Consider the following 22,896-nt stretch of genomic DNA (forward strand, 5'->3'; position numbering starts at 1 on the left):
CGTGGGTGGTAGCCACGGCTAGCCCCCTCCCTCGCATCACCGTAGGTACGCCTGCGGGTGTCGAGGGTGTCGCGTGCGTCATGGTGGAGGCCAAGATGCTCATGCACCGAGATCACGGGGCGTGGCCTGCCGCCTTGCTACACTTGGTAGACCAACACGTCCTCATCGGGTCGTTATGAGGGTGCGTTACGCCTGCGAGCGTCGAGGGTGTCGCGTGCGTCATGGTGGGGGTCGAGACGCTCATGCACCAGGACCATGGTGTGTGGCCTACACGGGAGCGCTGTCGGGGCACTTCGGAAGAGGTATTCTAGAGAGAGCGGCTCTCCTCCGGGAAGAGGTATTCCGATAAAAGCGGCTCTCCTTCGGGACATGCCAACTATCGGTGTTTCGAGTTGCCACCAACAAGTAAATTTTTAAGATTACGCGTCTGGCTCGGATGGTGTACTAAGAGGACACGAGGTTTATACTGGTTCGGGCAGAACGTCCCTATGTCCAGTTCGTTGCTGCTACTCGTGTTACTAGCACTGAAAGTTCATAGTAGGGGTTACAAACGGTCGAGAGAGGGACATGTCCCAAGTCTCTAATGGAAATAACGAATGGGTGCTAAGAGCTCGATCGCTGCTTGACTGAGTGTTCGGGGTTTGGTGGATCAATCGGATTTGAGTCCTATGGTTCGATGTGATGTGTTGCGATCGTTGGTCCGATGCCCCCTAATGGGACGCCCTACTTTCCCTTTTATAGGCCAAGGGAAAGCACGGGTTACAGCGGAGGGAAAAAGGAGAATCAGAAGGAGAAGAAGTCATCTAGGATCGTTGGGTCCTTCTTCTCTTCTATGCGGGTCCCACCGACCGTGTAGATGTCAACAGGGATAGCTTCACATCGTAGCCATGTCCGTCACTGGCGCCATGTGCAGGCGTCGTCTCCCGGTCATGGTGCTCCACTCCGTCCTGGCGGACGTCATGGCGAACTGACGCGCCTGTCAGTGTTCGTACGAGAGTTAGGCAGAACAACACTGATTCACCCGATGCTGTTCTTGATGTGAATCCTCAGGTATGGCCAGTCATGGCCACGAGTTATATCAGGACGTGCTGGTGTTCTCCCTGGTGTCAGAGCTTTGACCAAGACCCATGCGTTTGGACCTGGAGTAGTCGGCGGCGGTATGGGTCTCCGTCGGGCGAGACGGAGCCCCTGGCCTTGGCATCGGGCGAGGCGGAGTGCAAACCCAAGGCTCGGGCGAGGCGGAGTGCAAACCCATGGCTCGGGCGAGGCGGAGCCCAAACCCAAGGGGCGGGCGAAGCGGAGCCAGCCCTTAGAGGTCGGGCGAGGCGGAGCCACCCTCAGGGGTCGGTCGAGGCGGAGCCCGCGGCCTCGGTGTCGGGCGAGGCGGAGCCCGTGGCCTCGGTGTCGGGCGAGGCGGAGCCACCCTCAGGGGTCGGGCGAGGCGGAGCCCGCGGCCTCGGTGTCGGGCGAGGCGGAGTCAGCCCTCAGGGGTCGGGTAAGGCGGAGCTCGCGGCCTCGGTGTCGGGCGAGGCGGAGCCCGCGGCTTCGGTGTTGGGCGAGGCGGAGCCAACCCTCAGGGGTCGGATGAGGCGGAGTTTGCGCGCCTGGGGGTCGGTTGGAGCTATAGTCGCGCTCTTGACCGCTCGGACGAACCAATGTTGATGGTTATTAGCTCCTCTTCGGGTACCCTAGTATTGGTCCTTGACAATTACGGTGAAGTTTCTAGCCCCTGGTTGCATTTACTGTTGTATTTTACAGGAAAAAAACGAAGTAATGCAAAAGCAACTTGAAGCCCTTTCATTCCTCGACAAAAGAAAGGCTACAAAGCCAAAGCTGGTGACTGATCAGGTTCCAAGTGTATCGGGTGCACCTCCAAGCTCTGATCAATGTATTGTTCCTGCGCAGCAGCAAACACCAGGTTACATGGCCTTTTTTTTGTAAACTACATGGCTTCTTCTTGATGCATACTTGCAAGTAAGAAAGAATCAAAACTGTGTCAGCTTACGGATTTGCAAACCTGCAGTGGCTTTGCCTAGCAAAGTTCCTCCTGCTAAAGCTACGAAGCGATTGGCCCCTGTGTCTCGGAGGTTGTACACAACCATTGAAAGACTACTTTTATGTGAGTTGAAGTTAAATTCATATCTGATATCCTGCTGGTACTGATGTTTTCTGTTATTCTTTTATGAGGGCAAGAGTACGAGGAGCTTTGTTGCAAGATACTGAAGAAAATGATGATGATAATAGTTAGATATTGATGATTTATCGGCGATGATTGACTCTTTGGCATGTAAACCTATTACATTCATTAGGTGAGACTTAGTTTTGTGGCCGCTTGACTTAAGTCAAACTTGTGGAATTAAAGTACATGCATCTCATGGTGTAGAAAAGGTATGAGACTAAGTTCCTAAAAGAAAGGATTGTTCCCCTAGCTAGCATAATGTGTCTTTTGAACTCGTCTGTTTGCTCTGGATGAGCTTAGAGTGCTTATCAATACGCATCTATAGCTGTTTCAGTAAAGTTATCTTCTATTTTTTTAATTGAAATCGCGTATTGTTGATGATGAACTTTATTGAAAATAAAAATAGCATACATGACTTATTTACATAACACTCCACATATCCTGCAGCATTAACAAGTTGAGCAGCCGTTTTGCCATGTTATATTAGCAACTTGGCACAGCTATGAACGGAATGTAACTTTGAACTACTGTACAAATGAAGGTCATGTACAGGCACCCCTCCCTATTGATTGATCCTTAGCCTCAAGTTTCCTACAGGCAGAAGTGTCCATTGGCTGTCAGTTTTGCCTTGAATTGAAGAGTGGATTGCAGCTCATTGATGTCCTGCAAATTTGTGTTTCGTCCTGCACTTGCATGAAATGAGGAGTGGATTGCAGCTCATTGATTTCCTGTAAATTTGTGTTGCGCCTTGTACTTGCTTGAATTGAAAAATGGATAGTAGCTCATTGGTTTCCTGCAAATTTGTATATCAGCTGCTTATTATGCTTATAAAGATGAAAAAGATGTGTTTCCCCCTCTCTTTTTTTAACGTGTGCAGGTAAGGCGTTCCCCCGGTGGTGTTATTATATTATGCATGTATTGTTTCTGATGGAATGAACAGATGGTTAGTTAGACAAGAATATGGTGGCCATGATTTTTGTTGGACAAGAATAGAAGGTGAGAGAATGCAGCTTGATTCAACCCTGGAATGGAACATACTGCCTTTTAGTACTGCCGTGGTAGCCATTACTGTGTGTGCCATTTTCCATGGAACGAGAACGACCATGGTTGGCTGACGCACTCTTGCTCCTCCCAGATACAGATACAGATACAGTCATTGAGCTACTGGAGAAGCTCTTGTTCCTCCCACCACCAGAAGCAGCAGCTCTGGATGGCGAGGGCATGAAGAGCTTAATGATGAAGCTGCCTGCTCCCTCCATAGAGATAGAGGGAGTACTCTTGTGCCGGCAGGGCAAACTCCTTGTGGTTGTGGCCCTAGTTGGAGGAGGAGGAGGCAGTGAGAGCTCGGTGATGTCTCGCAGCGACAGTTCATAGGCTTCCTCGGGCAGATTGTCCGCCACTCGAAGCATCATCTCCTGGTGGTGCCTGTTGATCACCTCTGCCTCTGCGTCATCCATCCACGACCGCTCATTAGAGTAGCAGTTGGCGATCTTGGCTTGTTGGATCCAGGATTCGTAGTCGAAGTGGAGTGCGTCCTCATGGGTTTCTGATGTGAATGAGATTGGGCTTGCGAAGGTGAAGGGAGGAGGAGAGCCGGCTTGCGAAACTTTACTAGCCTCATGCCTTTACTTATACTCTTGTACGTATTTATGTACTACCTGTTACTCAACGCAGCTTGATTGATTGATTGGTTGGTTGATCGAGTCGTCTGGTAACAATGGAAATCCAGCACGTACCGTACAGCAGGCCATGGCAACTGCCAAGTAAGGCCGCCTCCTTTCTTTGAATCGGATATACGGAATGGATTAACTTTGTTTGATCAAAGCTCAAGTCCTGCTGCTTGCTAGTGGCGGCTCAAATTGCCCGGCATGTACGGCACGGCGAGCAGCCAACTCGATCACCACCAACAAACACAACTAATTAAACAAAATCACCATGAAATTGTCCATGGCACGTTATAACTAGTCGATTGGGCCGGAATAGCATTTGATGCTAACAACACATTATTAAACTGATGGATATTGCAGTTGTGGAATCTAATTAATACCTTGGAAATTGAGCAAATGTCATATTTGAGTAGTGGGTTAAGACCTTTACATAATTAGTATCATTAGATAGATAGTTGAATCTAATTTTATAATAAACTTATTTGAAGATACAAATATTGCTAATATTTTCTACAAGAAATTTTTTACAATGATTTGGTGGAATTTCGACGGCTCACGTCGCATGATTCGACGGCTAACAAGGCAAAAAGGGGTAAGTATTTACTCTGTAGGAATCACCGAGCAAAAGGATGCTCGTGGGAAAACCGGGCAGCTAAAACAAGTAAGCACACGTATTTGCTTGGCATGGGAGCGAGGAGGAGGGCAAGTCACAGTCACGGCGGCGGGGTGGAAGAAGAAGACGGCGAGGGCCACGCAGCGGCGCCGATGATGGCTAGCTGGCTTCTCAGGCGGCGGCTGAGGCCGAGGCTGGGTGGTCCGGCGGCCACGGCCCCCTTGTTGAGCGCGAGGCTGCACCTCACCCTCAGCACGGCGTAGCCCAACACCCTGTAGGCCGCCGTGAAGGCCACCATGACGCCGACGTTGCGCCACCTGCACTCTTCCCCGAGCCCCTCGCGCCGCAGCACCTCGTCCCCAGTCGCCACACACTGGCCCAGCGCCCGCACCACGCACCTCCCGCCGCCGGCGAACTCGTTCACCAGCAGCGCCTCGAACGGCCACTTGAACAGCGATAGGTAGTGCATGAACACCCAGCACGCCGGCATCGCCGACCGCGCGATGAAGTAGCCCGAGAAGAGGAAGAAGGAGCCCATCACTCCCTGGATCGCCGCGTTCCCCACCACGAAGTCCGGCGCCGCCGCCGCGAAGCACACCACCACCGAGTTCGCCGTGTACAGGATCAGCCATATCACCAGCAGGAAGTAGCCGAACGCCGCCGCCGTGCGACGGAGACCCGCCAGCCAGTACACGGGCGCCGCGAACACGACGGCCAGCGCCAGCTGGAAGGGCAGGAACACCACCGCGTTGGCCACCGCGTACGACGACACCCGGTACGCCCCCGACGACGTCTCCTTGGCCAGGATGTCGCGCTCCTGCAGGAAGATGGGCAGCGCCTCCGTGGTGGACGACAGGAGGAAGGTGAGCAGGAAGGCGAAGAGGCCCACGCGCTCCGCCACCTTGTCCTCGCCGAGGTCGTAGAAGATGGAGCCCAGCGCAAGCCCCGCCACCAGCATGCACACGGTGCGGCACGCGAAGAGCTGCCGCGTCCGCGCCACGTTCTTGAAGAAGCGCTGGGACAGCACCGCGACCTCGCGCGCCCGCGAGTTGGCGTACCGGCTGCCCGCAGTGGCGGCCGCGCTGCTAGCCATCACGGGGACGACGGCGGCGGTGTCCTCGTCGGCCACCTGCTTGCCGTGCAGCTGGAACAGATGCTGCAGCGTGCAGCGGCCCTCCCGCTCCCGGGAGGACGGCTGCTGGTGCTGGGGCTGGGGAGGCGGCGCCTGCAGCCCGGCGGCGCTGGCGTGGCGGCGGTGGAGGGGGAGCGCGTCGACGGAGTCGATGGCGAACTCGACGGCGTCCACGTGCGGGGGCAGGTGGAGGCCCGCGTCCCCTAGCAGGGCGCGGAGCTGGTCGACGGTGCCCTGGTGGAGGACGCAGCCGGCGGCTAGCAGGAGGACGGAGTCGAACATCTTGACGATGCGCGCTCCCGGCTGGTGGATGCTGAGCAGCACGGTGCGTCCGCGCGTCTCGGCCATGGCGCGGAGAGCGCCGACGATCTGGAGCGCGGAGGCGCTGTCGAGGCCGGAGGTGGGCTCGTCGAGGATGAGCACGGGCGGGTCATGCACGGCCTCGACGCCGATGGAGACGCGCCTTCGCTCTCCGCCGGAGAGGTCCTTGATCCTGGTGGCGGCGACGCGGCGCAGGGTGAGGTCGTCGAGGAGCGCCTCGACGCGGGCGTCCATGTCCTTTGCCGGCAGGCGCGCGCCTAGGCGGAGGCGCGCGCTGAAGAGCAGCGTCTCGCGCACGGTGAGCAGCGGGAAGAGTACGTCCTGTTGGGTGACGTAGCCGGAGACGCGGCGGAGGTCGGCGCTGTGGGCGGCGGCGCCGTCGAGGAGGAGGAGGTCGTGCTGCGGGGACGGGGAGAGGCGGCCAGCGAGGATCTCGAGCAGGGTGGACTTGCCGGCGCCGCTGGGGCCAACGATGGCGAGCAGCTCGCCGGGGCGCGCGCGGCAGGAGACGTCCCTGAGCACATGGCGGACGCTGTGGTGGTGGTGGTGGTCCTGGTGGTCTTGGACATGGACGTCGTCGTCTGACCTGCTCCAGACCTTGAGAGGAGGGTGTGGTCGGCTGGAGACGGTGATGCGGTAGTTGATGCCGCTGGCTTGGATCTCGCAGCCTCCGGCGCAGGAATTCTTCGGCATTGCTCGCTGCTGCGGATGATGACGGTATGTAATACGGTGGTTTGTCTTCCTGGATCCTTAATTGGGGTTGATGATGAGCTAGGCGGCGGCTGCCTTACTTTAAACTGGGCGTGGCATGGCTTGCGCTCGGTATGTGCATGCGTCTCAGCTAGAGAAGCTATCAATGGCGGGTGGTGAGCTTGGAGACTGGAAAGTGAGCGTGTGGTGTGGCTCCCCAGCCGTGGAGTGGAAGGAGCTGAGCTGAGCTAGGACACTACATTATATAGGAGCACATACATATACACTTATACATACAGTAGGAGCAATACGAGTAATTCTTCTTCGGTGTATAAGTATTGTATACATATATACTCCAGCAGTTGCAGATCGATTCTTCTTTGTCTTGATTAAGATTGGCTGGCTGCGGCTGGGGGCAAGCAAGTAGTAGTAAGTAGCTGGCAACCCAATGTAAGGATCATCGATTATCTCTCGTTACTACTAATAATAATAGTAATCGTAGTACTATGTAGTGGTTTTTGTTGGTACTCTTAATCACGGTATTTCGCCTTTTTTTTTTCCTGCGCCTTAATTCTTCCTCTGTGATCATTGTACTTGTCTATGTAGTGGTTTTTGTTGGTGCTCTTAATCATGGTATTTCGCTTTTTTTTTCCCTGCACCTTAATTCTTCCTTTGTGATCATTGTACTTGTACGTTTTATTTTTGTTTTGTCCATTGCTTTATGATTATCTCCTTTTTTTTTTTGTAAAGTCAGTCGAATTGTTGACGCACCTAGTGAAGATGAATTTGTTGGTTTTAAGGACAGTGAGAGTGAAGATGTGATTTGTTCTCAATTTCATATTGTTCATACCTACATTGATAAATCATGTTCTAATGTTGAGATGGTATCTGAGGCCGGCCAGCTGCGTATATTCTCAGTTCCAAACTTAATTATTTGGTCGATTATATTCAAGTTTTAATTATCATTCTGGTTCATTGATAATTATTATGGTTTTGTAGCTAGGATTTCCCATCTTGTGATGGTACGTACTGTCAGGAGCTATAACAACAAAATGTCTCAGAGGTATCAATTGTGTATGCCGTTAATTATCTCTTCCGATCCATCCTTTTTATATTCCATTCCATTCCATTGTTGTTGTACTTGTGTTATTTTTTCCCCCATGTACATGTACGTACGTGCACGTAGGAGTAACAAAGTAGTACTCCCTAGCATCTAGCAAGGGACGGGAAAAGGAGAAAAGAAAAGAAAAAGACAAGGGCGGCCGGTGGTCCGTGTACAGGCTGGTGAACTGGTGAAGGGAGGGACGAGATGAGAGCCTGGCGCCCGGTGGTACTGGCCTGGCTGACTTCCCTTTTTTTTTGTTTTTGTTTTTGTGGTTCATTAGTTGTCCGTTCCGTTCCGTTACCAGTTTCTGGTTGGTAGTACTCATCACTGTATTGTATCACATGCATGCCTTTGCCCCGGCCGGCCGGTATAGTACCCGCATCCGCATGATGGTACGTACTCCGTCTCCCGTCCATCCACCATGCATGCATTTTACATACAGCAAGTAAAGTAATAATAACAATAATATATAAAAGCACATGTTACATTTACATACTGTACGTACGGTACGTATGTATGTACAAATATCTATCTCTACATGGAGTAGAGACGGAGTCCGTGTTACATTACGTACTACTGTACACTCCTTCTGGAAACTTCTCATGCGTGGGGATGGGGACATGGGATGGGCATGGCACACACCAAGTTAGGGATCAGAATTCGTGGCCAGGGAGAGTCGGCAGTCGCCGTCTCAAAAACTCCATCCAACTACTAGTCTATTCTATGCAAAACGAAATCTACCACTAGCTAAGCTAGTTTGTTGCTGTGCGGTGTATGCATGCATATTGCTGCTAGCTGCCTCGCTGTAATGTGTCGTCATCTGTTTTGGCTGGGGTGACCCGTGAGCTCGCTCGCTGCTTCGGACTAGCACCGCACACGGACGAGGGTGCTGCTTCCTTGTTTGGCGCCTTCCTTTGCCCTTGGGCCTTGGCCGCCCGTGAATCCATCCTCCTCCCTCCTTCATGATCGACACTGCCAGGTTCGTTTGGGTTTGTTTGGCTTATAAGTCATGACTAAAAGTACTATTAGCTGATTTGGTGTAAGATAAAAATATTATTCGTTGACTGATAAGCCATAGCTTATAAGTCAAATACGACTAAGCGAACAGGCTGTACGATCATCATCCATCTCCTGTGTGCTCGACTCACCTCTTCTTCTTTAGGCTCTGTTCGTTTAACTGAAAAAAAAAATCAAAATACTATTCCAACTAATTTAAGTTAAGAAAAAAATACTGCTCTAGCTGGAAAAAAAAAAAACAAGCTAAAAAAAAATACGTAGTAAGAAGTACTCAGCTCCTCCACTAGCTTAGCTGGGCTTGGGGTTGGGCGTTAGTTAGGCTGGCGAGCTCCTCCACTAGCTGTCTAGCTCAGCACCTGTTGCAGCTCTCCTCTCCACGTGATCGAATCGTCTGTCGACAGGCACAGGAGGGCCCTTCCTAGTTATAGGGAACTGATGGATGGGCTGGGCCGGTCGTCAACCTCCAGGCTCCAGAATACAAACAACCATGCACTGCACTGCAACTCCTCTCGGTTTCTCCCCTCTCCAACTCAGTATGTACCATCCCCATGAATGAAGAAGACAAGAGGCTCAAGACCTGTTCTGCAGACTGCACTAGTGAGTACGTAGTACGTACTCATGGGCGCGACCGGCGACCGGCGAGGCATTCCCTGACGCCGCGGCTGCTGTCACGGACTGGCCATGTCAAGCCCGTCCATGTGTGTGAGAGCATCGCCCACATCTCAGCCGGAGCCGTCCGATCAGATAATATGCAGCGCACGCCACCGTCCTGTTCAGAATTCAGATGCAGTGCACACCGTTTCTCTGTCCGAAATAGATACCGTACAATTCTAGCTCTATTTTTAATATAGAAACTTTGAATTCAGAATGGCTTGAGTAGCTACTATGCTAGAATTGTAGTCTTCTACATACTTTTCCGGACGGAAGGAGTACTAACCTCTCAAAAAAGAAATATATAACTACGCTGTACTCCACATCACAGTTGCAAGAGACTCGGGAGTACACACAGTGCAGTTGCAAGACTCAAATCTCTCTCCTGAAACAAAAACATGTCCCTCAGACATATACTATTCTCTTTTCAACAAAAACACAAGGGAACAAGAACACATATATTGTCAGGTAAGTTTAACTTGACACATTATATAGCTGCTGCCGACGTACTATTATGTGTTGTTGTAAATTCAGCATGGCAATATACAGGACCAAAAGCAAAAATAAACCCACACAACAAAGCTTATCACTTTACGCAACAAATTTATCATCATCCACAGGAGGGCGCAGAATTAGCATGACAAAAGCATGTTAACAGCAGCTGCTTGCGGCGGCGTCAGCTTCTGGAGGCTTCTGCTTGAAGATGTTCTTCTTGGCCCCTGAGGAAGCATCCGCGAGGAGGCTTGGCGTGTCTAATATCTGCAACGTGCATACATACGACTCACCTCAATCAATAACTAGTACAACTCAATATACTACAAATAAAAGAATCTAATTTATTCAAGGACACAGATGTATAAAAGAATCTGCTAGCCCCTTCCTCATTTCATCTCGCTAATATAATATGTCAGTCTTAATCTGCACTAGCATTTGACAGGTAACTGTACAACAAACAAACCTTTTTTCTGTCAAAACTAAGGCTAAACAAGCAATGAGCACACCAGAGTATGATCGAAAATGACCTGAGCATTTGGCAGGTAACAGTACAAACAAACCTTTTTCTGTCAAAGCTAAGGCTAAACAAGCAATGAGCGCACCACAGAGTATGATCGAAAATGACCTGATACCTCAATCCAACATTTGGCAAACATGTATTGTCTAAGTTTCAAATGTGCAGTTCTGAATACTGTGAAGAATAAGGCACGGATGACATTGCGAAATAAATAATCCTAAATCTAAATGTCAAAGCCCAATACATACCTTTAGAACGAGTTCCTCAAAGCACTGTTCTACATTTACTTTTGTTTTTGCACTGCATTCTAGAAATAAACATCCGTATTCCCTGGCAAATTCAATCCCCTCCTTTTTCGTGACAGCTCTCTCACTTTCCTGCCAAAATGAACTCTTCAGATCAGTTATAGGACAGTAAAAGATGAAAGCGGTTACTCAATCAGAAACAAAAGATAAAAGGTGCAAACAAAGTTTACAAGATTTAGAATTGATTCTTAGAAGTACCTTGTCTACTTTATTTCCAACAAGCATCTTTATACAGTCCTGGTTGGTTGAATACAGGTCAATTTCCTTCGCCCATATATCAGAAAGATTGGTAAATGTTTCTCGTCGAGTGACATCATACACTGGAAATTTAACGAGACATTAATTAATTATCATGCTTCTCTATGCAATAATTCAATAGAACTAGACAAGATGCACGCACATAAAAAAGGGTAAATGTGTGCCACCTATACAATATACCAATGTGCATGCATAAGTATAACCGGAAATGCTTTGCCTAGTTGTGCAGTGACTCTAAAGTTACACAAAGCTTCATACGGAATTTATACAGTTTGGTTAATTCCCATTTGATAATTTAAACTTCAACCAAAAACACATTAACATTATTAACTAGAGTATGTCTTAGTAGAAAAAGTAAAGGCAAATTAGCTGAAGACTTCATTCGGCATTTAAAGACACTTGAGACTTCCCACGGTGACGTGGCGGTAATTTCATCTGATGCATAACAAAAAGGACAGAAGAGGAGTGCAGACCACGGTAAAGATTCCTTGAACAATGCAACAAAATCACAAACTTACCCATAATGATCCCCTGTGCCCCTCTGTAGTAAGAGCTGGTCAAGGTCCTAAATCTCTCTTGTCCAGCTGCATAACAGGTAGTGATCAATGACAATAAAGAAACGATCATACTCAAAGAATGTGATAAGAGGTATATAGGGGGGGGGGGGGGGGGGGGGGGGGGGGGGAATGGACAAAATCAGAACAAGAATGGCACTGTGCAATGGAATAGCTAGCTCTTCGAAACAGTTGTAGGGAAAACAAAGAACGGGATAAAACGATTAAGTGCTAAACGCTGTCCCAACATTGCGTTTAGGGCCTGTGCAGCCAATTAAGCGCTAGGCGCGCCTACGCACGAGGCGCCGTCTAAGCGGCGCGGAAACGTCGAAAAGCAGCCCTGGGCGGCGCTGGCGCGAGGGCAGAGGCGCGCGAGCGGGTGGGGTTTCGCGCGCGGGCAGGCGGGACTTCACGTGCGGGAAAGCAGCTCGGGCGCGCTCGCGAGTGGGAAGACAGAGCACGCGGGCGGGAAAAAAAGAGTGCGCAGGGGGAGAGCAAAAACAGAGGCAACCGTACAGCAGCCGTCCAGTCGTCCAGATTCTCCAACTCACCTCTCTGTTTCTCTCCTCACCGCGTCCGCACACTGCGACCCGCCATCGCTCGTGCCGACAATTCCAAGTGGAGTCCCAGCCCCAGCTCCAACCGTCAGAACCTGAGCTCGAGTTGCCAGCACAGCCGGTGCAGGCCTTCGGTGTTTTCCTGCCTGTCCTCCCCTCGTTCACTCCCTGTCCTTCAGTATGTTTTCTACAAGCTCAATGTCTACAACTCTACATGTTGATTGAATATTGATCAATTGGATTGGGGATTTGGGGTTGAGAATTGATATTGAGTGATTGACTGTCCAGTAGTCTGTAACTCTGCACGCTAGTCCCTTACTATCTTGCAATTCTCTGAATTTCTGAATGCATGATGCATTTGTTCATGTGCTGTTTACTCTCTGCAGGCTCTCAACTACTGATTTTGCTTTCGGCAGCACAAAAATAATAAAAAATCACAAACGATTAATCACGTTTAATCTACGTTTATTTACTCTTCCTAGGCGCTGATCAATAGGCTAGCGCCTGCCTAGCACCTAGCGTTTTCTTGAACCTTGCTTTTGAGGTATTACTATCCAGATATAAGCCATGGATCGGTTTGTCAAAACTTGACTTATGTTATGGACAGACTGACTTAAATGGTGGATGGATGCGTAGTAGTAAAAGAAAAAGAAAATTCCAGGCTAGTGTTGTTGAGACGATGGTTTGGTACCTGTGTCCCAGATGGCAAGCTTGAGTTTTTTGCCACCAATGCTAACCATCTTCACCTTGAAGTCAACACCTGAATGAAGGAAATAAATACGGAATAGAGATTGAGGTTAGACTAATGCGGCGAGGCGAGGCGAGGCGATCAGATCGGGGAATAGAATCGAAGCCAAAGAGATCACCTATTGTGGGGGAGAGGTCCTCGAAGGAGTCGGAGGTGAAGCGGAGGAGGAGGCTGCTCTTGCCGACGCCGGAGTCGCCGATCAGGAGGAGCTTGAAAAGGTAGTCGAACTCGGGCTGCTGGCTCAGGCTGGACGAGGAGGAGGAGGAATCCATGAGGATCGGAGAGGGATGGGATCAGAGGGACGGGGAGGCTAGACGAGATCTAGGGTTTGATCCGACAGCGAGAGGCGAGAGGAGATAGGAGGCAGCCTGTAGCAGTACAAATCAGAGACAAAACCAGATAGATCTGAGGGAGGGAACATATTTGAGAGGGATGGGATGAGCATCGGCCTTCAACTCACCGGGGAGGGGCGTCGGCGGCCGTCGGGACGAGCAGGTCAGCAGCGGTGCTTTCGCGCCGGGATGAGCAGAGGGAGAGGAGACCGAGAGGGATGGACGGCGGCCGTAGGTAAGGGGATGAGCAGCGGCCGTCGGGGAGGGGAACGGCGGCAGGCGCCCTCCTCTCGTCGCTGCCTCGCGCGTCGCACGGAAAGGGCCGGGAGAGACGGGTGCGGGAGAGGAGACCGAGAGGGATTTCTGTTTTTATACAAGTGGCATTTGCGGGTAAATAATATCAAAGTTCATGGGGAGGTCTATAACCTCAGATGGTGTGGAGCAGGAGTGAATCCGGGAAAGCGGGTTTTTTTCGGCTCCCTCGGTTAGAGTGATTCACTTTGGGCGTGATTGGTAACGCTGATGGAGCCGTTCAAATCGTCGTGGCACCTTGCACTATTTTTATGTTTAGTTTCGTGTGCTGAACGAAATCGATGTACCAGATCGTACATTTGAGGCCTCTGGTGCAGGGATTGGGTTTCCCATACGAGCCAGAATAGTGTGGTGCGATGCATGGGCCAAGGATCCATGTGACATACACTCAAAACTCACATCCATGAATACAACCAAACCAGATGACATCTCATATTGAACCACAATAAAGATAACCAAACACGACTGAGTGCACGATTTAAGCATGGATCTCACCATTCTAGACCGGCTCTCTATCTTAACTCTCCATCACCAAAGCAACCAATCATGCCCTTTGATTCCATTTAGAATCTGCTCCCAACCAGAGAGACGACCTGCTGCTGGCGACGGCGGAACATCTCCAACTACATGAGGGCAGGCGTAAGCGTAGGGGGAATTCCTGGTGTGCCATTAAAAAGATCGTAATGCCCTGTGTACCCCTGAAAAGGTTCAGCAGTCTTCAGCGCCACTGCTCCAACTTTTTTGTGCTCTCCATGCCACTGCCGTTAGTTTGGGCACTAACGCCGTCAAACTGTAGGTGTGAAAAGACGAAAATACCCTTAAGTCTAAATATGTCATTAATTTTTTTTGAGCATCTTAACTACTTCAAATGAAAAAACTCAAAACTAGAAAGTTGTAGATCTCGTCCAGAACTATAATTTTTATATAAAAATTATCTTCATTTAATTCCGCAAAAAAAATATGATTTTTAATCTTAGAAAAATCATTTTTTTGCAGAATTAAATAAAGATAATTTTTATATAAAAATTATAAATCTAGACGAGATCTACAACTTTCTAGTTTTGAGTTTTTTCATTTGAAGTCGTTAAGATGCTAAAAAAAATTAATAACATATTTAGACTTAAGGGTATTTTTGTCTTCTCACACCTGCAGTTTAACGGTGTTAGAGCCCAAACTGACGGTAGTGGCATAGAGGGCACAAAAAAGTTAGAGCAGTGACGCTGAAGACCGCTGAACTTTTTCAAGAACATACAGAGCATTACGATCTTTTTTTAATGACACACAACCCCCTAAGGGGTAGCCGGTGGGCCGGGCCCCTTCCCTTCCCTTCTCCTACTCTCCCAGGCCCAGCACTAGTAGACATAGCCAGTGCGTGTTATTTGACAGAAATTTCACACACACACACACACACACATATATATATATATATACATACTACACAAATTATAAAGTCTTGCAACACTGAAAGGCTTTCTTTTTCTTTCAGCAAAATAGCAGCGGCATCTTCATCAATCTTCAGAAATAAAAATTATTTATAAAGAAAACAGCATCTTGCCCGGACACTAGCAAATCCTGGTAACCAAACAAGATACTGTCACAGATTACAGTCAGATCACAATCGCCCGAGATTGCCGCTACATTGCAACAGGCTGTAAGTACGTTGCCCCACTATAGCCTGTTCGGTTGGCTGGTTCGCATCGTTGCTGGTTCGTGAAGAAGTATTGCTGGCTAGTTTGTGTGAGAGAAAAATACTGTTTCAGCTGAAAATTTACGATCGTTTACGACAAGCCACAGCCAAACGAACAGGCTATATACCCAAAAGATCCAGATTACTGCTACTACACTAGGGAAAGTTGTTAATGCAATGAGTGCAATATTCAGTACTCAACCCATTTGTGGTTGGGGGGGGGGGGGGGGGGGGGGGGGGGGGGGGGGGAACAAACTTCTACCATGCAAATCTACGGGCAGAGGAATGCTCCTGGATTCACAAACCGCACCACAAAGATGTTTCTGTGTCAAGTGGTCACTAATCGTGCCTTCATGTCCGCATACTGCTCACTTCAACGAAATGGAAAAAGGAGCATTATGCCGTGTCTTCCAGATCCTCCTAGATTCCATTAACGTGTGCGCCAGCTGACTCCAATCTGCAAAATGACAACCAATTTGCTTAGCACGTTTCTTATGAACACACAGAAAAACACATAGATTAGCAACCATCAAAACCTCAAGGAAGCAAGTGACAGCCAATATACTCTGAATCAGGTCCTGTGATCCTCAGTTAAGGGTACTGAAGCAGATGAACCAGCAGTTGTTGATGTGGAAGCATTAGCGGTATTGGAGATGTGGGCCGGAGAGACCTGCTCAAACCTGAGCTCAAGATCTGGTGGCTGCTCAACAGATACATCATTGGAACACAGCATGCCACAGGAATCAGGACCATCAGTGAGAGAAAAGGACAGGTCATTTAGCTCTAAGTACTGCTCGGCTCCTCGTGCTACCAGCATAGGGTGAATCAAATGTTCACCACATGAGTCACAATGATTAGTGTTGTTCACCAGAGCCTGGGGCCCAAGCTCATCCACTTCACAGAATATTGTTTCAACATCATCCAAAGATACTCTATTGTCACTATCATAGTCAGCAGTTGAATCAGGCTGCATCGAAACCAGAAATAAAAAAGTTACTGGAACTAACAAAAAAAGAAAACAAAAAAGAAAGGAGCCTGGTGCCAACGAAATTACCAGCAAACCATCTTCACCACCAGTACATAAAAGATGCATTGAGGAACATCTGATAATCTCAGCTAGCAGTTGTATGTGTATGCAATCATTAGGAATATCAGGAGAAGGTCTATCAGGATGAACTCCATTGACAGCAGGTCTGTTGATACGTTCTGCTGAGGAGCCCAAGGGAACCTTGCCATCATAACTCACAGCCAGGTGTTGACCAGCAGAATTCAACACACCATGACTTGATTCAGGTACGCAAGGGGCCACAGAAGGGGCATATGGAGAACATTCTACATTGCTGGCATCGTTCCAGTCTTCTTCGTTGAATGGAGCACCATACTGTGCCCCAATCTTGGGCCCTGGACCACTTTTCTGAAAGATTTTGCATAGAACGCAGGCATCCTGCAAGGAGGAGGTGAGAAACAAATTATACAACAAAGCATGCCACTGGTAACTCTCTAATTCAGCAAAGAGCTAATATCAAATGAGCCAACTCTTGTACAAATGTTTGTGTCATTCTGTTCTCTACTTAATGTGCAAATTTGTTCAGTCACGCAGGTTGGCACATGATCCAGAGCTATGCACTCTGCTCAACCAAAATACTCAATAAACCGCAACATTCCCCATTAGGAGCTTTCTGTTCTGGCTGGCAGTGGCAGCCAGCGGGAGGGAACCTGATCTATCAATAAGTCCTTTGATTGGTGGTGGGAAAGATCAAGCATCGCTACTGCTGAGTTAACAAAGAAGGGGTTCAACTCTCTTGTGATCCTAGGACCTTGGACCATATGGAATCACCGCAATAGTTGTGTTTTCGATGGAGCTGCTCCCAGCTTGGCCGGTGCTTTGGGTTTTGTCTTGGAGGAGCGTCGGTTGTGGCCTTTGGCTGGGACTCGGGGCTTTCATTCTTGCCCCCCCCCCCCCCCCCCCCCCCCCCCCCCCCCCAAGTAGTTCTGTAGCCTGAGTTAGTATAGCTTTGGTTGCCTCTATGTTTTCACAGGCGCGTATGTTTTTTGTTAAAGTGTGTGTGTTGTACGGGGGTCTCTTCCCCCCTTTTTCTTCTTCTTAATATAATAAAGCACAGTTCTCCTGCGTTTTCGAGAAAAATATCTATCAATTGAAGGAGCAAAAGAAAAGTTTTTTTTTTCTCTCCAAATATTTAAATCACCTCAGCAAATTTTCAGAATTTCAATGGTTTTGTTCAATTCCAAACTTCTATAAAAGAACTACATACAGCCAAATCAGAGTAATCTGCCTAAAGAAGGATGGTAGTCTGCAAAATGGTGCGTTTAATAAGGTTAATAATGAAAGGACATCAAACACATAAAGGGGCCATACCAGTTTAACACCAGAAGCAGCTAGTTCCTCGTCCTCCAGCCTATATTCGTACATTACCCAGTCAGTTCTATCACCTCGTGGTGGCTTGCCAAGATGAAACACTAAAGTTCTCTTCATCCCAACAGTCCTAGAATTATATACCACCGGCCTGTCCTTCCCGGTAGCTTTCCAATATCCAACTCCAGTTGAGCGATTAGTCCTTAACCCACTAGAATATTTCCTATCGCGTGGGCAAAAGAAATACCACACTAGATCGTTACTCTCCAAGGAAGCTCTCTCTATAAAAAAGTGAACCAAGAGACAATAAACCATCAGAACAGTTTAAGGATCCGTCATCTGAAAAGTAAGATATTTACAGACAAATGCAAAACGATACAGAAATGCACGTGCTGGTAATTGTACAGATCCTTTTGACTCCTAGTGACACAGAAATAAATGAAACTGCTGTGGTGCAATACCTGGAAGATCCCAAGGGGCGAACTTGTATAGATCAATCTCAGTAATAGCATTGCAGCGTAAGTGTTTTCCCAGTAGCTTCCTCTTTAAATAGTAGACTGTGAGTTCTACATCAGTTGGATGAAACCGGAAACCAGGAGGAAGAGATGTCTTGGCCATAGGGAGAACACTTGTTTCACTTTTAGCAGTAATTGATGGTAATGAGGTACAAAATTGGAAAGAAGGAAAAGATGTGATTGTAGGTAGAAAAGAAGCAGCAAGTTGGTGAAAGCTGGAACGTCCAGTACAAGAAAGATTGCCAACTATCAAGTCCAATGCCAAAATATTGTAGGGCGCAAGAAACGTCGGTGGCATTCGCAGCAGCGAGAGCAGGGGCAATCCTTTTCTGTGATATCAAAAGACATCTGAAAGTCCTGCATGAAAGAATGCACCGGTATGTTAGGAACATATGATTGAAAGGAAAAGTGTCTTTCTTGTAAAACTCAGCATGGCAAAATGACTCGAAGAAGCCCTGCCCAAGCAAGTAGAGGGGCTGGGGAAGTGAAATGGATTACAACTGGGGAGCGACTAGCAGTATCACTAACAATCAATTGGAGCGGAATGTGATCGCCCAAAACAAAACGGGCTCGCCCAAACTGGAATGGCAGTGCAGATGCAGGCATGAACAGTGATCCGCTGTCGAGCAAAACAAATCCGTCCTACAAACAAGTAAGCAAGGAGGTGGAAACGTGCGTGCGAGCGTACGAACTATTGGGAATGTTCTCTGCACCACAGCAATGCACTACAACTGGATGGAATCAACCCTAAATCAATGAGTGACAAGAGGCAGGCCGGCAGATGATTAGCTGAACAATTGGAGAAGTGTTGGAGGAGAGATCCATTACCAGGGCAAACGAAGAGCCAGGAAAATGGGGTTGGGGCGACGAGACTCACGAGGAGGAGGTGTCGGCGGTGGGACGAGGAGCGCTGCCGCAGAAGTTGCCGTGGCGAGGGGTGGTGGAGCTGCCGCTGCGACGGTGACAATGGAGTTTGCAGTGGACTGCGGCGTGGCGACTGCCCCCCACCAGCCCCCCGTGGGGGAGCGGAGAGGAGGGACGCGAAGGCGCAGAGGCTGCTGGACTCAACCTCGACCTTGGTGAGGAATGCCTGCACTGCTCGGAGCTGGCTCTGGCTCTGCTGTCTGCTCTGCCGCGCCGCCGCCCTCCGTCCCCCTCCCTCCTCCTCTCCCACTCCCAGGCAGGCTCCACTGCAACTCGTCCTGCAATTATGTGGTTAGTGTTTGGGCTGAGGAGCCGGATCCAATGGGCCAAAATGCTGCTTGTTTGTTTGTGTTGGGCGGGGGGCCTACGCCTCTTCACAGTTCCAGTGGGCCGAAATGCTGCTTGTTTGCTTGTGTTGGCCTCAACTCCTCTTTCCAGTTTATTTATTATTTTCTTATTACTATTAGATTTTTGCTATTTATCTGTCAATAGATTTTTGTTGTTGAAATCTGTTGAATTTTGGACCATTGGATTTGCTTTAAGATTTGTGTTGCATGTGTTGTCATCTATCTGAAATAATGTTTTGGTTATCGGGTCTAAACCCGCGTTTGAAGAATCAGTAAGGGCGTCTGTGTGTCACGAGACGACGACGCCCCTCGTTCTCCACCCCCCCAAGGCCCGAGCGCACCAAATCTCGAGCGCAACGGCGGCACAAGGCACGGCGGTGGTGACATTATCCACCTCAGTGGGTCGTGGCGCAACGGTAAGGCGGCAGCCCCCATCCCCTTCGGTCACGACAATGCCAGCAGCACCCGTCTCCGTGGCGACGGTAGCGTCTTCCATGGCTAGATCTGGCGCGAGCTTATGCAGGAGCTCACCGATATGCTGCTACTGCTGGGAAAGCGGCTCATGGGGGCATCTGTCATCGGGGTTGCTACCATTGGGAAGGCCAGCCTCCGATGCGGAGGAACTCAGGTACGGATGTTCGGATCAACCATCTTTTGCGTCTGTCTGATTTATTCTCTGGTTTCCCAAAAATTGATCTGCTTCTTGATTTCGAGTGCAAGCAACCTCGGCGGCAGTGTCGTCAAGCATGACGGGCAGCAGACAAACCTCCATTGTGGCTCCCGGCAGGCTGGCACCTACTACTATGTTTGCACAGGTGCCTACATGAGGTGCTTGATGAAATGCTAAGCTCATGTTGATGAGGACATGACACCCATGTTTACGATCATGTTTGGCACATGGTTAAGAGGGGTAGGAGGTCAGCAAGGGTATCTAAGTCAAGAAGGAGGCCCAAGGCTAATTCGGTTCATCTTTGATGTTTCTGGGTGGGCCCATTTCTGTTATAGCTCAAATTTGTTTGGTGCTGGCTTCAATCCTGTGCTGACTGACCAAAAATCCGAGTAGTTGTCCTGAGGGAACCCCGAATACACATTTATTTTGGTTCAACTTCCATCTCCATCTCTTCAAGTTTTCGAAAGTTTGCTTTAAATCTTCAATCAGAGTGTCTGGGTTTTTTGTTTTCACCACTACATCATCCACGTATGCTTCTACATTTTCACCGATTTGATCCCCAAGGCAAGTTTGAATAGCTCTTTGGTATGTGGCACCAGCGTTCTTTAGTCCAAATGACATGGTCTTGTAACAGTAAGCACCGAATGGAGTAATGAAAGACGTCTTGCTCTGGTCTTGTTCTTTTAATGCGATCTGGTGATACCCTGAATAGCAATCGAGAAAGGATAACAGTGCAGACCCTGCTGTTGAGTCAACTATCTGGTCAATACGTGGTAGCCTGAACGGATCTTTTGAGCAATGTTTGTTGAGATCTATGTAGTCGACGCACATGCACCACTCGTCCGTGTTCTTCTTCTGCACAAGGACCGGGTTTGCTAGCCAGTCTGGATGAAGGATTTCTCTGATGAATCCGGCTGCCATCAGTTTTGTGATTTCCTTTTTAATCGCTGTCTTTTTGTCGGGTGAGAATCGTCGTAGCTGTTGCTTTATAGGCTTGGAGCTTTCATTAACATCAATTCCGTGCTCAGCCAACTTTCTTGGGACACCTGGCATGTCGGCCGGCTTCCAAGCAAAGATATTTTTGTTGTCCCGAAGAAAGTTGGTGAGCATGAGTTCCTATTTTGCTGAGAGGTGAGCACTAATGGTTGCTGTCTTGGAGGTATCGCCAGTACCCAGGTCGATCTGCTTGACGTCGGCTTCTTTTGGTGGCATGATGATGCTGGGCTTTTTAGCTGGTATTTCCAATTCTTCTTGGCCCATCTCTGCAGCAATTGTGGCTATTTCTTTTCTACTTTGGTCATCTTGTGCTCTGGCTGCAATCTGGATTGCTTGAACATCGCAGTCAAAAGCGCGTTTCAAGTCACTTCGAAGGGAAAGTACTCCATTAGGTCCTGGCATCTTGAGCAGCAAATATGGGTAATGCGGTATCGCCATGAATTTTGCTAGTGCCGGTCGTCCGAGAATTGCATGGTATGATGACTCAAAGTCCGCCACCTCAAATTTGATGAATTCCGTATGGTAGTTTGAGGGTGTTCCAAAAGTGACTGGTAGAGTAATTTGTTCGAGCGGCATGGCTGCTTTGCCGGGTACTATTCCGTAAAAAGGTGTGCTTGTTGGTGTGATCATCCCGATGAGTTGTAGTCCCATCTTCCTTAGTGTTTCCAAAAAGATGATGTTGAGTCTGGCTCCCCCGTCGATTAATACTTTGGTGACAGTCATACCAGCAATAGTTGGATCTAGAACCAGTGGATAATGGCCTGCGTTTCTCACGCTAGTCCATTGGTCTTCTCTGGTAAATTGGATAGGATATTGTGACCAATTGAGATATCTTGGTGTAGCCAGTTCTGCTGTCATGATAGTCCGTAGTGCTAGTTTTTCTTGATGTTTGCTTCTGCAATCTGGAGCCCCTGAGAAGATCACTGCTATCGTTCCCCTGGGTTTTTGGAATCCTTTGTCCTCGTGGTTGTTTTCATCTTTTTTCTGATTGTCCTCTTTGGTGTTCTCCTTACTATCTTTTCTTATGTATCGATCATTGAAAGTGTAGCAATTTTCGATGGTGTGTCTCCCATTGGGGTGCAATGGGCATCGTATGCTTTCAATGTCATCATATCTTCTGGGTTTGGAAAACTTCTTTGATTTGTCGGCCATTGCCACAGTATTGTCTGGTCTACGTTTTCTTTCTTGATGTCTGCTATTTTGATGATTTTGCTTGTCTGGGTTGTCCTGGTTGCTTCTATCCGGGAACCTCTCTCGTGTTTTTTCTTCCGCAGTAATCATCTTTTCTACTGTTCGTCTGAATTCTTCATTGTTTCTCGGATTTTCTTTGTAGAAGTCTTGAAATTGCCATCTAGCCATGATTCCGTGAGAGAAAGCTTCAATCACTTCTCATTCGGTGATGTCGTGCACTTGAGCCCGCAGTTCGCCGAATCATCGATAGTAATTTCTGAGACTTTCGCCTCCCTTTTGCTTAAGCCCTTTCAGTTCTGCATGAGTGATCGGGTGTGTGATGATACCCGCAAAATTTTCACAAAAAGCTCTTTGCAAGTCTTCCCAATTTCTGATAGATCCTGGTTTTAATTTGTCGAACCATTGGAGGGGCATAGCTTCTAGTGCTATGGGAAAGAACAGGGTCTTGATATCGTTGTCTCCTCCAGCTAGTTCAATTGATTGTGAATATATTCTGAGCCATTGCCTTGGTTCAGTTTTGCCATCATACTTAGAGTGGTTAGACGGTTTGAATTTGTGAGGTAATCGCACCGATGCAAGCCTGTTCGTGAAACAGAGGAATCTGTCGTGTGTTCCGGTTTCTTTGAATTCGGATTCGGCACCTCCTTCTGGCCAACTGTCGTCTTGATGGGAATAACTCTACGAGGCTGTCTGAATAGGCACCCTACTCCTGGTCTTTCTTGGTTGTTCAAATTGGTGG

At 48.6% G+C, this 22,896-nt stretch overlaps 3 protein-coding genes and 1 long non-coding RNA gene across 7 annotated transcripts; 1 reads left to right on the plus strand and 3 right to left on the minus strand.

Moving 5' to 3' along the window:
* The first annotated feature begins 1,838 nt into the window (after positions 1 to 1,838).
* On the plus strand, positions 1,839 to 2,303 carry LOC136495451 (uncharacterized). The gene is made up of 3 exons (XR_010769007.1): positions 1,839 to 1,918; positions 2,024 to 2,119; positions 2,188 to 2,303. It is a non-coding gene; the product is annotated as an uncharacterized lncRNA (long non-coding RNA).
* Positions 2,304 to 4,276: 1,973 nt separating this feature from the next.
* Positions 4,277 to 6,866, minus strand: LOC136498152 (ABC transporter G family member 5-like). Its single transcript, XM_066494105.1, has one exon. It carries the CDS (start codon positions 6,603 to 6,605, stop codon positions 4,560 to 4,562), a length of 2,046 nt encoding a protein of 681 aa, XP_066350202.1. The 5' UTR covers positions 6,606 to 6,866; the 3' UTR covers positions 4,277 to 4,559.
* Positions 6,867 to 9,816: 2,950 nt separating this feature from the next.
* LOC136498156 (ras-related protein RABC1-like) lies at positions 9,817 to 13,408 on the minus strand. Its single transcript, XM_066494111.1, has 7 exons — positions 13,270 to 13,408; positions 12,928 to 13,177; positions 12,753 to 12,821; positions 11,469 to 11,534; positions 10,891 to 11,012; positions 10,636 to 10,764; positions 9,817 to 10,134 (listed from the first exon to the last, which is right to left on the minus strand). The coding sequence occupies exons 2-7, from the start codon at positions 13,079 to 13,081 to the stop codon at positions 10,027 to 10,029; spliced, it is 648 nt and encodes a 215-aa protein (XP_066350208.1). The 5' UTR covers positions 13,082 to 13,177; positions 13,270 to 13,408; the 3' UTR covers positions 9,817 to 10,026.
* Positions 13,409 to 15,390: 1,982 nt separating this feature from the next.
* Positions 15,391 to 19,189, minus strand: LOC136498154 (NAC domain-containing protein 100-like). 4 transcript variants are annotated; one of them, XM_066494108.1, is made up of 6 exons: positions 18,907 to 19,189; positions 17,976 to 18,386; positions 17,518 to 17,795; positions 16,195 to 16,584; positions 15,706 to 16,107; positions 15,391 to 15,597 (listed from the first exon to the last, which is right to left on the minus strand). In XM_066494108.1, the coding sequence occupies exons 2-5, from the start codon at positions 18,325 to 18,327 to the stop codon at positions 15,712 to 15,714; spliced, it is 1,416 nt and encodes a 471-aa protein (XP_066350205.1). In that variant the 5' UTR covers positions 18,328 to 18,386; positions 18,907 to 19,189; the 3' UTR covers positions 15,391 to 15,597; positions 15,706 to 15,711. The 4 variants fall into 4 exon arrangements, with proteins under 4 accessions (XP_066350205.1, XP_066350204.1, XP_066350206.1 ...); XM_066494107.1 differs by having other exon boundaries at positions 15,677 to 16,107; XM_066494109.1 differs by having other exon boundaries at positions 15,677 to 16,107; positions 18,858 to 19,189.
* Positions 19,190 to 22,896: the final 3,707 nt, after the last annotated feature.

Source organism: Miscanthus floridulus, chromosome 12 (genome assembly GCF_019320115.1).
Source record: "Miscanthus floridulus cultivar M001 chromosome 12, ASM1932011v1, whole genome shotgun sequence".
In the NCBI taxonomy this organism is placed as follows: Eukaryota; Viridiplantae; Streptophyta; class Magnoliopsida; order Poales; family Poaceae; genus Miscanthus; species Miscanthus floridulus.

Excerpts from the sequence above, each read along its gene's own strand:
- LOC136498152 (XM_066494105.1), bottom strand. The coding sequence starts at position 6,605 with ATGCCGAAGAATTCCTGCGCCGGAGGCTGCGAGATCCAAGCCAGCGGC.
- LOC136498156 (XM_066494111.1), bottom strand. The coding sequence starts at position 13,081 with ATGGATTCCTCCTCCTCCTCGTCCAGCCTGAGCCAGCAGCCCGAGTTC. Across the intron at positions 11,535-12,752 it reads GCTTGCCATCTGGGACACAG|CTGGACAAGAGAGATTTAGG; the intron begins GTACCAAACCAT and ends CCTGTTATGCAG. Across the intron at positions 10,135-10,635 it reads TTGAGGAACTCGTTCTAAAG|ATATTAGACACGCCAAGCCT; the intron begins GTATGTATTGGG and ends TGCACGTTGCAG.
- LOC136498154 (XM_066494108.1), bottom strand. The coding sequence starts at position 18,327 with ATGCCACCGACGTTTCTTGCGCCCTACAATATTTTGGCATTGGACTTG. Across the intron at positions 17,796-17,975 it reads CGCCCCTTGGGATCTTCCAG|AGAGAGCTTCCTTGGAGAGT; the intron begins GTATTGCACCAC and ends ACTTTTTTATAG. Across the intron at positions 16,585-17,517 it reads CTGCTTCTGGTGTTAAACTG|GATGCCTGCGTTCTATGCAA; the intron begins GTATGGCCCCTT and ends TCCTCCTTGCAG.